This window comes from Hibiscus syriacus, unplaced genomic scaffold (assembly GCF_006381635.1).
Source record: "Hibiscus syriacus cultivar Baekdansim isolate YM2019G1 unplaced genomic scaffold, ASM638163v2 tig00110637_pilon, whole genome shotgun sequence".
NCBI lineage: Eukaryota > Viridiplantae > Streptophyta > Magnoliopsida > Malvales > Malvaceae > Hibiscus > Hibiscus syriacus.
Genome location: NW_024062808.1, coordinates 793,326 through 811,611, shown reverse-complemented (window position 1 = coordinate 811,611; position 18,286 = coordinate 793,326). Strand labels below are relative to the sequence as shown.

The 18,286-nt window shown below is 30.7% G+C and overlaps 1 protein-coding gene across 1 annotated transcript; it reads right to left on the bottom strand.

The window, feature by feature from the left end:
* Nucleotides 1–2,383: 2,383 nt before the first annotated feature.
* Nucleotides 2,384–4,349, bottom strand: LOC120136740 (trans-cinnamate:CoA ligase, peroxisomal-like). The gene is made up of 2 exons (XM_039152706.1): nt 4,102–4,349; nt 2,384–4,012 (listed from the first exon to the last, which is right to left on the bottom strand). Exons 1-2 carry the CDS (start codon nt 4,297–4,299, stop codon nt 2,480–2,482), a joined length of 1,731 nt encoding a protein of 576 aa, XP_039008637.1. The 5' UTR covers nt 4,300–4,349; the 3' UTR covers nt 2,384–2,479.
* Between the last annotated feature and the right edge of the window lie 13,937 nt (nt 4,350–18,286).

Genomic DNA, 18,286 nt, shown 5'->3' with positions numbered 1-18,286 from the left:
AAAATATTTTTAATCTTTTTCGTGAGAGTTATCACTTTGTGTTTTTGAAATTGAGACACCTAAAAGTTGCTTATCCTACTTTGTCTATCTGTTTATTGACAAGCAGCCTGCAGGTCGAAAATCACAGAAAGAAGAATTAAAATTCAAAGGAGTGGGCCTCTCTATAGTACTAGGCGTTTTTATATAAAAAAAATCTTAAAAAATCATTTATTTTTATTTTTTTTTTGATTAATATGATATAAGTACATGATAGTATTTGTTTAAATATAACTTTTAACATTTTAACATTGATTATTTACATCCCTGACATCTATGGTGTTTAAATATGGGTACTCAAAGGGTACGATGAATATATGGAATTTGCTTTTCATAGAATTTGAGATTATTAAATGCATTTTGTAGAACGTGAGATTGTTCTACGTGTGTAATTTAAAAGATATTTTTTAATTAATACAATTTATTTTTTAATAAAATGATTAAATATAAAATAAGTGTCTAAATTATACATGTTTTCATTAATAGGTGTCTAAAGTATTTTTTTTGTCCATCCAGGTGCCTAACATTATCAACGTTATCACTTTAGGTGCCCAGGTCGTAACGGCTGTTAAATGAAAATTGTTATCCATTTATTTGCTGACACGTGACCATGATTTGAATTTGGCTTAAGTATAAAATAAGTATCCAAATTATATTTTTTTTTTCCAAATAGTGAATATAGTATATTTCAACCCATCCAGGTAGGTGTGTGCTAAAATACCCGACCCGGTTGACTCGAACCTAAAAAATCGGGCAATTTTCTAAAAATAATTACATGGCTGGGTTGGGCTCGGGTCATAAAATTGAATTTTTCCGAGTACCTAGTTACCCGAGTACCCGATTATGGTTTTTTAGGGTAAACTACCTATTTGGTCACTTATATATTATCTAATTTATGTTTTGGTCACTCGATTATTATTTAGGGTAAACTACCTATTTGGTCACTTATATATTATCTAATATAATTCATATGTATTTTTATTTAGGGTAAACTACCTATTTGGTCACTTATGTATTATCTAATTTTATATTTTGGTCACTTGATTATTTTTTTTTCAAAATTATACATAATGTTACGTTCTGATTCTGTTTTGGTCACCCATATTTAAAAATGAACAATGATGCTAACATGACATTTTTTTAATTATGTTTGGATGTTGGACTATGTAATTTGAAGTTTCAAACATTTAAATTTATATGTGTTTTTTAATTAATAATTTAAAAAAATTCGGGTATCCAAGTACCTTATTACCGAGTATCCGCAACATCCGAGTCGGGACACGGGCCGAGAAATCAATTACCCGAAGACCCAGGTATCCAACACTTCGGGTACCCGGATTTGCACACCCCTACATCTAGGTGCCTAAGTTATAAATGTTACCACTTTAAGTGTCTGGCATTACAAACATTACCACTTAGGTGCATCGGTGTTAAAAACTCTGTTAAATGACACGTGCCACAATATGGTAATTTTAAATTTTTATTTAAATTTTTTTAAATATTTTATTTGCAAAAAACCCATTTTTTAAATACCAAAAAAACCTAAACTCTTAAAATCTCTTATTTTAGTCTCATTTATTCTAACCGCCGGTCATCTCCTGCCCCACATTCGTCGACGACAGACCACCCATACGTCGTCGTCCACCCACTAACCGATTACAACTCTTAATATCATCTCAAAACCTAAAATTTTCAAATCCCTAAAAACCCAAATACCTAATCCCTTCAATTCATTTGATCGATCATGGTAATCAGTTGTTTAATTGACTGTGGAAACCAACCCCTTAGCCATTTTATCGATCAACCATTTGAATTTTGGTCGTTTAGCCATGAAAAATTAAAATGACGAAAGGAGAGGGGATGTAGGGCAGGGAAGGGGAGGAAGAGCAGGGGAGGGGAAGCACACGTTTTTTTAATAATATTTTTATTTTTTTTAAAAAATAAATATTTCAAATTTTTAGGTTTTGTGACTCGTTTCACTCAACAGGATTTTTTTAACGTCCGTTAACACCAAGACACCTATAGTGGTAACGTTTGTAATGTCGGGCACCTAAATTAGTAATGTTTATAACTTAGTCACTTGGATGGACCGAAAAATACTATCGGCACCTATTCGGAAAAAACGGTATAGTTTGGACATTTATTTTATACTTAAGCCAAATTCAAATCATGGTCACGTTTCAGTAAATGGATGGATAATTGTTTTCATTTAACGACTTTCACGGCCTGGGCACTAAAGTGGCAACATTGGTAACGTTAGGAATCCTTTTGGGCCAAAAAAATACTTTAGATGTCTATTTAGAAAAAATGATATAATTCGAGCACTTATTTTATACTCAAGCCTTAATAAAATAATAAAAAAAAGATTTTTCATTTAATTACTAGCACCTAATAATTTATTCCGAAACGGCATGAAGTGCAAGTAAAATAGTAATTTTGAGTTTCAAAGGCGTGACAATGCCATAATCTGTTCATCTGCAATTTCCTTATTGACCTGCGTCGTCGTCTTCTCTGTAACTTGGAAACTTTTGGCCAATGCCCTCAGATGAACTTTCTGTATTTTCCCGGTCGAAGTCCTGGGCAATTGAGACAGAAACTTCACCTTCTTCGGCACCATGAAATGCGGCAAGTTTTCCCGGCAGTAATTTATGATGTCCATTTCCTTAACGTCCTCCGTTTGTCCGCTCGAGTTCTGCCGGACGGAGACGAAGGCGCAGGGGCTCTCCCCCCACCGTGGGTGCGGCATTGCCACGACGGCGGCCTCCAGGACTCTTGGGTGTTTGTAGAGAACAGATTCGAGTTCGACGCTGCTGATGTTTTCGCCGCCGGAGATGATGATGTCCTTCGATCGGTCCTTTATTTCGAGGTATCCGTCGGGGTGTATAACTCCCACATCGCCGGTGAAGAACCAGCCGTCTTTGAAGGCTTTGAAGGTCGCCTCTTCGTCTTTGAGATAGCCTTTCATTATGCTGCTGCCACGCAGAACGATTTCTCCGATGGTTTTTCCGTCGTGCGGGACGCTGGCCATGGTTTCCATGTTCTTCACGTCGACGTCTTCCAGTGTCAGTACGCTGATCCCCTGCCGTGCTTTGAGTTTGGCTTTGCGCTCGTTTGACAGGTGGTTCCATTTGGCTTGCCACTCGCAGACTAACGCCGGCCCGGTGGCTTCCGTCATGCCGTAAGTGTGTGTTATGTGGAATCCGAGGTGTTCCATCTTCTCGAGCAATGACGCCGGTGGTGGCGCTCCGCCGGTTAGGACTTGAACGGTGGAGGAAATCTCACGACGCTCGTCGGGTTTCGCCTCAAGGAGGATGTTGAACACGATTGGCGCGCAACACATGTGGGTCACGTTGTGAGCCGCTATGGCTCGGTAAATGTCGTACGCGGAGGTATTGCGTATGCATACGTTAGTTCCACCTCGGGCAGCGATGCCCCAGGTGAAGGTCCAACCGTTACAATGGAACATGGGGAGCGACCAAAGATACACCGGCTCGTTCCCCATTTCCCATCCTAAAATCGAGCTTAAAGTACTCAAATATGCCCCTCGGTGACTAAAAACAACCCCTTTCGGTTCCGATGTAGTTCCCGACGTGTAATTCAGCGCGATCGGATCCCACTCGTCACCGACTTCAACCGGGACGAATCTCGGATTCCCATTGTGAATCAACTCCTCATACTCCAACTCCCCTAGCCGAACACCGGTAGGAGAGTCCACATCATCTATGACAATCACTAGTGGCATGCTCCATGACCGGCCTTCCTGTGTCGAGTCCACCATCAACATCCGAAGCGCCTCACTAGCCAATTGTAGATACCGATAGTCGACGAAGAAGGCCCTCGCCTCGGAATGACGAAGAATCGTGGCGATGTTCTTAGCATCGAGCCTGGTATTGATCGTGTTGAGAACCGCACCTGCCATGGGGACAGCAAAATGCATCTCGTACATGGCTGGAACATTAGGAGCCAACACGGACACCTACAAAAACATAAAAAAAAACATAAACGAAACGAAAACACCTACCCACGTATACACATAGTACAAATACATGATCTAGTGAAACTTACAACTTGGTTTTTGAGTATGTTAAGAGACCGTAGAGACGAAGCGAGACGACAACAACGCTCGTAGGTTTGACGCCACGTGAACCAAGTGTTCTCGTAGATGACCGAGGCACGATTAGCATAAGATCTACTAGCCCGTTTGAGGAACGTCAAAGGGGTAAGTGGTACATAATTTGAGTTGCATTTCGAGAGTCGGTCCATCGAAATTTCAACAAAAAAAAATGAAAGTTTTTCTTAACGACAAGAAAGCACAAAGAGATCGAATGAAAGAAGAGGAGGATTGAAGTGCTGGGTGCTTAGGGTGAATGGAGAAACGAATATATAGGGGGTGAAGTGGGGGCAAGAGACGCATTGTTTATGGTGTAAGAAAAAACAATTAAAAAGTAATTAAAATAAATAATAATAATAATAATAATAAAAGGGTGTAAATTGCTGGGAAATTGCAAAGAAATATGTGAAAAGTGAATAATGGGAAATTCTTACGTGCGGCATCTTTAATATACGATTAAGAAAATGTGTTATCGGTTTTGTTATTATTTTTAACAAAATCAGTAAAAAATTACATGAAACATTATTATTTTTACCGGTTTTGTTATTATTGGGCGTTTTACCGAGTTTGGTAAAGCGCTACTTAAAATATTATTTTTTCTACCGGTTTTGTTATTATTTACCGGAAATGTTAAAAACATTAATGTTTTAGGCAGAAATAATAATGTTTCCGGTATTTTTTTTACCGAAAATGTTAAAAAATAATAACAAAACCGGTAACCCCTTTCCTTAACCGTATATTAAGACCGCCGCACGGTAGAATTTTCCATGAATAATTCAGCAGAAAAAAAAAGGATTGTTCAGTTGATTAGAACTACCTTTGGATGGTAGTTATGTTGTACGATAGCCTTAATATACGATTAACGAAATGTCTTACCATAAATATTAATAATATTTTTAATATTTTCTTTAAAAGTTTTGAATTTAAGTAGTTACATTTGTATGATATGCGTTGTCGATGACTACGAGATATTATGAACATATATTATCTTGTAATTACCTTAAATTATTTAAAATACAAAAGGTTGTAGACAACTAGGGATGAGCCCACGCCACCCCGACCCGAAAATATATACCTAAAACCCGACTACGTCCCGTCCCAAAAAATCTTAGGTTTTTTCTGTCCTAGACTCATCTCCAATTTGGTCCGAATGTATCTGTTCATGAAAGTCGCATCGAGTTACTTGAATCTTATGTATAGAATCGATTCTAAATCGAAGTTTTATATGTATAAACGATTAAGTCAAAATTCAGTTAACATTATTATATTATTACAATATAACGAGTTTGATTGACATATGTAATCGATTTTATAGGATAAATTATAAATTTCATCACTGAATTTTATTCTCTTTTCTATTTTGCTCACTGAATTTTAAAAGTTTTCAATTTTATTATTGAACTTAATACATTAGATTTTTTTGTCACTGAATTGTACTCTCTCCTATTTTAGTCACTTCGACGTTAAATAGTTAACGACATTAAAAATAGTATCATTAAAAAAAATTCACTAGAACGATGTCGTTTTGCATCTATATAACAACTCATTTTAACGTCAGTTAACTATTTAACAATTGAGTGATAAAAAATCTAATGTATCAAGTTTAGTGAGAAAATTGAAATAATTTAAAGAAACACAAGGTTTAATACAAACCTTGATTTTATATTCTATCCTAATTTTGATTGACAAGTTGAAAAAAATAAAAATTGTAATAAATGGACAAAATACCCCAACCAACCATGTTTTGTCATGTCCTGGTATACTGTATACGACTTTCTTGGAATCAAACGCACTGATATAAAATAATTCAAAAGTGTCGTACGTGAAAATAAATTAAATACTTTGTTATAAAATTTGGTTTACTAGAATTAACATAAATTAATTTAAATGGTAAGCAATTTGATATCGTTTAAGCAAAGTCTCGAGTTTTGTTATAAAATTTGGTTTACTAGAATTAACATAAATTGATTTAAGTGGTGATTTAAGTGATAAGCAATTTGATATCGTTTAAGCAAAGTCTCGAGTTTGAGTCATTATGTATGTAAAAAACCCCTATTAGGAGACTCACCCATCAAAGTAAGATATGCTACGCGGGTAGATCTGGATTAGTCAAGACAAAGTCTTGAAACTGAGAAGGCAACAAAAAAAAATTTGGTTTATTGGAGCGAAATATATATTTATTGACAACGAGAAAGAAGAGAAGGTATTCAAGTTTGAAACGATAAAAAAGACAGATAAAAAATCAAAAATGAAAAAGATATAAAGCCATAAGTGACAAATCTAAAAATTTAAAAATGAAAGGTCTAAAAATTTTAGTACTTCTTTTTCAATAAATGGCTATGCAATTATTCATTTATTTTTCAACCATTAATAAATTGAACCATATTTTATAATTTATCCAAAATAATAGATATGCACTTGGCCCTAAGTTCATGAAAGTCACATCAACCACAATAATAGGTTTGATTAGGAGTAAATATTTGGTGGATTCGGGTGAAAAATTGAGTTATTCAAATTTATAAGTATCATTTCATTGTTCAAATTTTATTTAATTTTTTCGAGTCGAATATATATAAGATTTGTAATTTTATTTAGCAAATTAAATACCCTCTAAAATTAAATAATATATTTGTAATTTTATTTTCTAAGGAGAATTTTGAGAGCAAAATATTGATGGAAAGAAAGAACATGCAAATTGGGGCAATTAGAGGATTAAATTGAATAAAATATGAAATTGACAGGCTAAATCAAAAGAGATGAAAATTATTATCATAAGAAAAAATTAAAGTTAAGGTATTCTACTATAGGTGTTAGGAGCTTGTGATTCAAATTTGGTCTGAAATAAACTTAGAATGAAAAAGGAAATAAAGAAACAATGAAATCAGAGATCAAATCACAAAACAAATAAAACGCTTAGTTAAAGAGCAAATTGGGTTGGGTGGATCGTCTTAGCCTCTGGAGTATTTGATCTGAATTAATCGGTAAATAGATCGGATACTAGTGATTAATTAAAAATATCACATTTTAATTTTTAAGTTGTTTAAACTTTATAAATTCAAACTCAGGATTTAAATCAATTTCGAATTGACTAAAAATAATTTTTTGAATCAAATCAAATTTTAACATTATCTTTATTAATAGGGGTTGGTTTAAGAGGTAAGCAGCTTCATATCGCTTAAGCAAAGTCTCAAGTTCGAGTCCTTGCGTACGTAGAAAATCTATGCTGGGAGACTCACCCATCAAAATTAGATGTGCGATACGGGTCGGTCTGAATTAATCAAGACAAAGCCATGGAACCGGGAGGTTAACATTATCTTTAAACTTGGGAGAAAACTTCAAAAAGTCGTTGTGAACAACCATGAAGGTAGATTAGGTTATGGATACTAAACCCTTGAAAGATAGATAGAATAGATTCTAAATAAAAGTGAAAGTCAAAGAAATTAATGGAAGATATTATTATCTCATTGATTGAATGCCTACTTCATAGTTTCTTGGAAAATCCAATCACTTATTCAAGGATTCGGTACTCAATTATTATTAAAAATTATAAAATGGTCCTCTAATTATAGGACATTATTTTGTTGAGTCTCACAACTATTAGAAGTTACAAAATGGTCTCCGACTATAGGATGTTGTTTTGTCGAGTCCCTCGACTATTAAAAGTTGCAAGATGATCGTTTGGTTATTCATATGTTCCAAACTCGTCATTTTCCATTAAAAATTTGACGGACGTTTGAGCTGAACGTTAACACATTGATTGTGATATGATAAAATCATACTTTAATGATGTCTACTGGAGTCGTCTTTGCTTTCAATCACTGGCTCTATGATACAATATAACCAGAGAGTCGATCCATAAAATATGACTCAAATGATTTTGGGATTAGATTTTATCATATCTCAATCAATAGGTTAACATCCAGCTCAGGTGATCGTCAATTTTTTTAACAAAAAATGATGAGTTTAGAATAAATGAATAATTGAGTAACTGTTTAATAGTCGGGGATTGAATAAACTAACACCCTATAATCGAGTGATATTTTGTAACTTTTAATAGTAGAGAGACTCGATATAATAGTACCCCTATAATTAGGGAACTATTTGTGTATTTTACCCTAAGATTTTAGGTTTAACTTTTATCATGCGTGGATTATATATTAGCTTAATAGTAGGGACGAGTCTCAAGAATTTTAAGATTTTAGGTTCAAATTTGTTATACGATAATTTTTTTAATAAGCTAAGGTGATTACAAAGTAGTATATATTCTAAATTCTCTCAATCATTTGACAATGAACGCTCAATCATCTTGCTGCAACCGTTGGTGCTCGAACCCGTGACCTATAGGAACATCAACAATTCCTTTAACCACTGAAGTAAGTTGGTTCGAAATTTAGTTCATATTTATTCTAATAAGTTATCTAGACGTAATATAACGTAGATTCTATTTTGGTTTCTATACTTTTATTTTAGGGTAAATTATATATTTAGTACCTAAACTATTAGTTTTGGTTTATTTTAGTAGCTAAACGATCAACTTTTTCAAAACCATACTTACAGTTAAGTTTTTTTTTTTTTTTTTTAGTATCCCGTCGTTAAAAACTTCAGTTTTTGTTTCATTTTAGTACTCCCGTTCAAAATTTAACGTTAAGTTTTGAACAAAATGAAACTTTAGGTACTGAAACAGACCATAACCGATAGTTTAGGTACTAAACATGTTAAGTTTTTAATGGCAATGTACTAAAATGAAATGAAAGCTAAACATTATGCATGATTTTGAAAAAAAATATAAAAATTTACGTACTAAAATGAACCAAAATTGATAATTTAAATATTAAAAGCGTAGTTTACCCTTTATTTTATTCATTAGTCACAAATATATTAAAAATAATATTTCTTTTTACCTTAATGAGACCTGACATGCAAAGAATGAGACTTTAAAGGGACTAGTCAGTGCCATGTCCACTCCGAATAATATATTAAAAACTGAAAGATTTGAAGTTAAAACAATTGTAAAATTGTTCCTTGGCTCATCAAAAAATATATATAATTCATCGTTGGCTCCTCATATATTTTGATATTTTAAATGGTTCACACTAAATATTGTGAGTTTCGCCTAGGGATGGGCATACGTTAGGTCGGGTCGGGTTTTCGATCAACCCGACCCAAAAATATAAACTCTCCAATCGGAACTCAACCTGACCCGATTTTAGGGGTGACTTCACCTAACTCAAATCCGACATGATTTTTTGAGATAAAACCGGAACCTGACCCAAAATAAATATATTTATAAAAATATTATTTGTATTCAATAAAAATAAGGATCTAATTGGAAAAAATAATATATATATATAGAGAGAGAGAGGATTATTATTATAGTTATCTCTAAATATATAAGGTAATTTTTGGGTCGGATCGGGTATTCTTCACCATAAACCTGAACCCGACCTAAACATATTTTCTAAAAAACCCGACCCGATTTGACACGAACCAATTTTTTTTAAAAAAAATCTGATTTGATTGGGTCATGTTGGGTCAGAACCCGTTGGTTTCGGGTCCCAAGCCCGGTAAAATTCGCACAATTTAGAAAGTAGGTTTTTTATTTAGCTCAATACAACACCACAAAAATTATTTTAGGAACTACGATATTTGCTACAATGACTTGGAACTCGTCACGTGGCATGACGAGTTCCAATAAAATATATTTTTTTATTGAAACTTGTCACTCCACCGTTACAAAATCAAATAATAAATTATATTTTTTTAAAATCATCACGTCGACATGACGAGTTTGAATAAAAATATTATTTTAACAAACTAGTCATGTGGGAGTGACGATTTTCTCTTACACTGTAGCATTAGTCGTAGATCTCAAATTAATTTTAGAGATGTCCTAATGAGCTATTTTTTTTTACCCGTGTGACTTATTATGTAAATTTTCCCCTGCGCCCATCCCTAGTTTCGTCGTTATACAAACATGGGATTAATGACACCGAACGTCCCTAAATTAAAACCCTAATTCTAAACTAATATTCAATCAATATTTGTACAATATTTTGAATTCTTTTATTATAGTATTTGAATTTATAAAACAATTTATACATATTTTACACATAGACCCTTATTTGAAATAATTCAAAAAATATACTCCTTATTTGACCATTTTGAAATATTAACTCATTTGTGAGCCACCTCTAAAAGATTAGCCTCCTATTTAAGCTTCTAGTAATTATAATATAAGAACTTGTATTAATTTTTCAAGTCTATAACTTTCAATTAAGCTAACAATCATAATCTATACACACTAAAATCAATCATTACAAGCATTAATTGAAAAATTAGCACCTTGCTATATCCATAATAAATATATAGAGGTAAAATTCTATGTCTAGACTTATAGCTCTAAGAATAAAAAAGCAATTTTTTGTCCTTCCATTAATCCCCCCCCTTAGTCTCTAAGACCCTCCCCTTACTATATCATGAACATTTATTTGCTCTCAAAATTTTCATTATGCTCTAAGCCTTTACATCATTGTAATTAGTGTCCTTCTATTTAAAGGGTAAACTACACAAAATGGTCCTCGACTATTGGGTATTATTTTATTAAGTCTCTCGATTATTAAAAGTTATAAAATAGTCTCCCGATTATAGAACGTTGTTTTGTTGAGGCCATCGACTATTAAAAGTTACAAAAATTTCATCTCTTTGTCTTTTTTTCAATAAATATCTTTTCAATTCTACTATTAATCTCAATCATCTATTTTACTCATCCAATGATTCAAAAAATGTAAAACTAAAAGTTTTGCACCATGTATATATCTTCAGAACTCATAAAGCGGCCTCAGTGGTTGAAGGAAGTGTTGTTCTCCTTGGAAGTTTAGGGTTCGAACAACTACGTCTGCAAGCAGAGATAGACTAAAGAAGGGTCGGTGGGACAGTCGTCCCCTGAAATTTTTAAATCGTCATATATTTTAGATTTTTTCTTTGTATTTTCTATTGATAATATATTTTTGCCCCTACAATACTAGAAGTTCACCCCTAACATAAATTCTTGTGTCCGTCCCTTTCAGGGGTGTGCGTATTATCAATGGCTAAAAGTTTTACACTAGGTGGAAGTGGATCCTAACTCTCTATATATATAAGGATGTTCATTTAGTTAATTCGGTCACCGACTGAACAAATTTCTATTAACTGAATTATCAAACTTTTTTCTTTAATCATTAATCGTACTGAACTTTTTTTTAAAATATTAACATAATCGAATTAACCATTTTTTAAATAATTTTTTAGTTATAATTTTTTATTAATCTAGGATAAGTACAATGCAATATTTGTTCAAAGATAACTCTCAATCATTTGACATTGAATGCTCACACTCCTGACATTCATGGTGCTCGAACCTGGGACTTCAAGGAATAACAACAATTCCTTTACCACCGATTAATAGAGATTTTTTTATTTGGATTAAAATTTAATTAGGTCTTTATAATTTAATGGGTCTAGTGTGGTTAAAAAATAATTGGATTTTAATTTTTAATGAATGAGTTTAAAATATGGATTATTGAATACATATTAAATATTTTCGATTAATTCAGTTAATTTAAATTGAATTAACCGTTGATCGATTATTGAAAAAAATTAATCGTTCCTCGATCGAACTAATTCGGTGGCCAATCATTTTAACTAAACTAATTCGACTCAGTCGATTAATTCAATTTATCATTATTAAATTAAGGCTTAAAGGTCACCTTTGCCCCTATAGTAGATCCAATTTATCATTTTCGTCTCTATTGTATTTTCACATCAATTAACCCTCAAAATTATTTAATTGCATCATTCTATAACATTCCTCTAACTTAAAATCCTAAATTATATACCTTAAGTTAGTGTTTAGGGCTTATGGTTTAGAGGTAATAACATTATGGTTGAGGGTTTAAAGTTTATAATTTAAAATTTTAAGTTACGAGTAGGGTATATAATGATGCAATTGAGTAATTTCAACAGCTAAATTGATATGAAAATACGATATAGGCGAAAGTGATAAACTAACTCTACTAACGGGAAAAATACCCTTTTACCTTAAATTAACACAATTGTTCTCAATTTAATGAAAGTCAGATTTAATTATTAAAAAAATAAATCAAAGCACTAACAGCAAGCACGCTAGATGATCGAGACAAAATCTTTCATACTTCATAATTATCTGTTTCAACTTAAACATATAATTTTTTTGTGTATAATTGAATTAAAATTAAAGTTTCATGTTCATAATTATATGTAATAGAATTCGTGTACAATTTGATATTTATCTCGTTATTAAAACCACACATTTAATACGTCAACTATCATTTTTATTCTGTTTGGTCACTAGGGTTGTTGCTAAACAGTCGGTTAATCATTATAACAGTTATGAAATTTTTCTAACTGTAACCTAACCATTAAGAAATGATTAACCGTTAATGGTTAACAGTTATTAACTATTCAGTTACAGGTTAACCTACTGTAAACCTATTACAATTATTTGTCAATTTTTTTCATAATTCATACTAAAAAGATATAACACTTAACACATACTTACAACAGTGTAAGTAAATAAAATAAAAAGTGTAGCACTTAACACATGCTTACACCGATGTAAGTATATACATCTCTCAATATCTTAATACCTAACAATAACATATAATTATATTGGTGTAAATATGTTTCTATATTTTCCAAGAAATAAAAAATTAAAAAAATATATTAAGTTATTTGTATACAAATTTTATTAATATATACATATAAATCATAAATAATAGAAATTTTATATTAAGTTATTTATGTAAAAATATAATAAATTAGAAATTTAATTTATTAACGGTTAACCGTTTATCAAAATTCGTAACCTTAACCTTAACCTTCACTGTTAACCATCATTTTAGTTGTTAATCGAAACCGTTTAGTATCAAGGGTTCAGTTAATTAACTTGTTAAATATAACGGTTATACTAGTTAACTGTTACGGTTAACGGTTTCGAGTTTTTTGAACATCCTTATTGGTCACCCATATGTTCTTTTTTCAAAATCATATGTAATGTTTAGTTTTTTTCATTTTGGTCATCATTCGTAAAAAGTTAACAATGGTGCTAATGTGTCATCATAAGATAATGTCACGTAAATAGTTCTGTTAATTTTTTAACGGCATATGTACAAAACGAAACCAAAATGTAACGTTAGGTATGATTTAAAAAATATTGAATGATCAAAATACAATAAAAATAATAGTTGAGATACTAAACATATAGCTTACTCGGAATATTTATTTATTGAAACTGGCAAATCCACCTTAGTAGGAAAGTTTTCTTTGTTCCGTTCAAACCTCAAAGCTTGAAAATCGTTGTCTAAGACTAACTAGAAGCTGGTCCTTTGCCTAAAGAATTTTTTATTAAAAATAATGTTTAATATTTTTTTCGTTATACTTTTGGGTGCATACTGTTAAGTGATACATATCCTGTTTATATTTTTTATTTTTTAAAAATAAAATATTTTTTTGAAATTTTTTAAATTTGAATGTGACACGTGTTAATTAACGGTTTTTTAACGGTATACGCCTAAAAATGTAATGGAGAAGAAATTAGACACCTATTTTAAACGAAAAATTCTATAAGTACCAAAAATTAATTATGAGTATAGTTTACGCACTTATTTTTGTATTAAGCATATTAATAAAATAGTTTATCTAAAATTAATTCCTTACTTTCATATATTCCTATCTTATGGTCTGATTATTTCGTTGTAATTTTTTTTTAAATATTTTAATCATTTTCAATATTTAGTTGGTGAAAATTTTATTCATAAATATAATTTATTTTCATGATAAACAGAGTTTTTCTATAACTTTTTGAAAATAACTAACCGTCTAATTTTTGGTTAAGTTATTTTTTGATTTTTTTTACTTCTAAATAATATTATTTTTATATATTTAATGTAATAATATAATTTTTTAGTATCATTTTAATAAAATATTAATTTTTAAATATATTTTTAATAATTTTAATATAATATTATATTTATTATTATAATAATATACTAAATTATGCTATATATATATATATATATATTATCTCTTATTTTAATATTGTATAGTAAAATATTAAAAAATATTATTTATTAGAAAATAATATTATTGAATTAATAAATATTTAAAATATTTATTAATAATTTTTAAAATATAATGTTTTTATTTTAATATTATAATTTTTAGGGTAAAGTACACAAATTATCTCTCGACTATAAGACATTGCTTTATTGAGTCCCCAACTATTAAAAGTTATAAAATGGTCATCCGACTATAAGTCGTTACTTTCTTGAGTCCCTCAACTATTAAAAGTTACAAAACAATCACTTGACTATTCATATGTTCTAAACTCGTAATTATTTTTAATAGTCATTTTTTGTTTAAAAAATGACAGTTATCTGAACTGGATATTAACATGTTGATTGAGATATGATAGTGTTTGAGATTTGGGGATTAACTTTTATCATATCATAGTCAACATGTTAATGTCAAACTTAAACTGTCGTCAACTTTTTAACAGAAAATGACGAGTTTAGAACATATGAATAGTTAGGTGACTATTTTATAACTTTTAATAGTCGAGAGACTCAACAAATCAATATCTTATAGTCAGGAGACAACTTTGTAAGATTCATCAAAGCAACACCCTTTAGCCAGGATCATTTGTGTATTTTATCCTAATTTTTAATATAATAATGATGATGATGATGATATTCTTATTTTAATAAGTAATTAATATAAGTAGTAATATTTATTATTTTAATATTAAAATATAATTTTTTATTTTAATAAATAATTAATATGATTTGTAATATTTTTTTATAAAATATACTAGTCTTCATATTTTTATTTATAAAATTATAGGAATAATATTCTAATACTAATATTGATATTAATATATTAAATAAATTATTTTAATATTTTAAAATAATTATATTATATTTTTATAATAAATAATATTATTCATTATATACTATATTTATAAAAATAATTTATAAAAATTAACCAACAAGTAAAAATAGTTTACACATCATCATCTTAACACCGTAAAATGATTTCTAAAAACTATTTTCTATAAAGTGTAATTAATTCCACAAATTTTTTTAAAATGAAGATTTTTCTTAAAATAGAGTTTCCTTATGTTCAGTTTAGGGGTGAGAAAAAATCGGCTGAATTCAAAAATTGAAAATTTTGACTTGACTCGATGCTAAAAAGCTTTACACGACTTGATTTTTTATAAATCATGTTTGAGTTATAAAATAGAATTTGAATAACTTAAAATTTATAATAATCAATAGATTAATTTTTTAAGTCTGTGTTGACTGTTGAATTTCTCAACTATAAGTATATGAAAGTTTAAGTTATGAATTAGAACTCGAATAATCAAAATATAGGTTCTTGTACATTACTTAAAGTGAAACTTAGGGTGTATATGAAAGTTTGGAGTTAATTGCATCATATGTCCCCAAACTGTAATTCTCATTTTAAATTAATCCTTAAATTTTTTTAATATTCTAATTTCATCTCCAAATTATGACTTTCATTTTATATTAGTCTTTAATCTTTTGAACATTCTAATTTCATCCTTAAAACTATGACCTCTTTCTAAATTAGTCCTCCAAACTTTTGAATATTCCAATTTTATCCCCAAAGTCATACAAATATGTAATTAGTTTCGATCATAGTTTAACCTAATTTGTTTTTTCAAACATATAATATAATTTAGTCTAAAGATTTTATTAACAATAGATGTGATTAGTATATGTATAGTTTGGGATAAAATTAAAATGTTCAAAAAAGTTTGAGGACCAATTTAGAATGATTTTCATAGTTTGGGGGTGAAATTGAAATATTCAAAAGCTTAAGAACTAGTTTAGAATGATAGTTGTAGTTTAGGGATGAAATTGAAATATCTAAAAGTTTAGGGACAAATTAAAATAAAAGTTATACTTTGAGGACATATGAATTAATTCGAAAGTTTATAATATGTTTAGAATCTAAGTTATAGTTAAGTCATAGTTAAAATTAAGGGTGTGCAAAAATACCCAACCCATTTGACCCGATCCGTCGACCTGCCAACCCGAACCTAAAAAATGGATAATTTTATAAAAAAAAATTCTCGGGTCAGACATGAGTCACAAAAATGAATTTTTTCAGGTACCTGGTGTAGATGCTCGGTTTTGTCCGGGGCTAGGCTTAAAGAAGAACCCAAAGCAGTGGGAGCCCAAATTAAGTCCAATGACCCAGCAGAAATAGATTCCAGTCCGCGTGAATCCTGAAAAACAAAGTGGTTAGAAGTTAACAAAGGGGAGAAAGAAGTTAACAAGAATCAGGAGCCATTATCGGTAGTGGAGATGAGCACGCTACTTGAACAACTAAAAAACTGTAAAGAGTCAGTTTTTGGAGGGATGTCAACTACTGGAAACTAAAAACGAAGGGGGACAAAGAATTTTGAGACAGACAAGAAAAAAGAAGAGGGGAGCGTATTGTAAACTCTCTCCAGAACATTCAAAAAAATTGGTATCTTCATCAATTCGAAAAAAAACGAAAGAGGATTGAAAACTTGTTAAGAAGCAGCAAACTAGAAAAATGAGGGCCATCTAAATCAACGAGGTTTCAAGCAGCAAAACAAAAATACAAGAACAAATCATCAATCATCATCCAAAGTGCATAGCAATACAACAACAGGAAAGAGAAGTTTTCAAAGGTATCAATTTTAATCTTTCGTTTTCAGTATTTTTTATATGTTAGAATCAAAACAGTAGAGAGAAAGAGAGAGGGAAGATCTTTTACCTTTGTGTTGAACACTCATCGGTGTTAGTGCTTAGGAGGAATCGACCGAGAGAACTAGGCTTGGTGTCGGGTGAAAAACAAAGTGAAGAGAAAGTGAGGCTAGAGTTGTAAGGGATTCGGGTTAGTCGGTTGGGTCATCGGACTGTCGGTTGTAGTGGTCGTGATTAAGGGGTCGAGGGCTACGATCGGTTTGGAGTAAAGAGATGGAGAGGGTTGGTGAGAACTTAGCCGTGAGAGGTGGTCATTGGAGTGATTGAAGGTCAATTTGCGATCAAGGGTTGGTGGTCGGTGAGGAACCTTGTTTTTTTGGTGTTGCGACGCGAGGAAGAAAAGAGGCAGGGAGAGATTGTAGAGAGTGAGAGAGCTTCAAAGTTTTCAATTGGAGAAGAAGATAAGAGAGTGGTTTGAGAATGAGAGGTGAAACGGCGTTGGGGGGTTGAGTCAAATAGAAAGAAGGCTTAGTTTTTAGGATTAAATCTTAGGTTTTAATTAACATGGATAAAGCGACGTCGTTTAGGTGTTTAGAGTACCCATTTCTCGTGTGGGTTATCCACAGCGTGAGCCATTCAACTTTCAAGGTTATACATTCTGGTCCTAAAGCCGAATCTTTTATGTTTTAATTTTGTCTTCTTATTTCATGAACATTTGAATTTAGTCATGGATGCTAGTATATTTATTTTCCGTTTACTTATACATTTGGCTCGTAATTCTTTTCATGTTATATCTTAGTGATTGAATATAATATTTTCTGCTTTTTTTAATTTAATTATCCATTGTTTCGTTCATTTAATTTTAGTCACTAAATCGGAATTTCCATGTTTTTAATTTGATTTTCATATTTGTAAGTGTTTCTTTTTTAGTCATCAGTTTATGTTATTTTTTTCTTTTTTTTTTGTTTGTCTTCGCATTTAGCATGTAATTTCGGTTAATTGGCGTTTAGTCTTTATGTCTAATATGTTATTTTTTTTAATTTGATCTTTGTATTTCATGCTTATTTAATTTTAGTCATAATATTTTAATATGCATAATTTATGATTGTTAATTAAAACATATGTATATAATTTTTTGCATGTCACGTTGTATGTTATTTTTTAATTTTGTATAATTAATTTTTGGTGACATACTTTTTTCACAATTTGCATGATAGCCTCATTCGCATAACTCGACATAATACATAATTGAATTAAGGGTAATACACTTTTAATTTAAAATTATTTTAAGTGGGCACTCATAACTTATTTGAGGTCCGCTTTTAATGATTTTAAAATAAAAGTGTATCCCGAAAGTGAAACC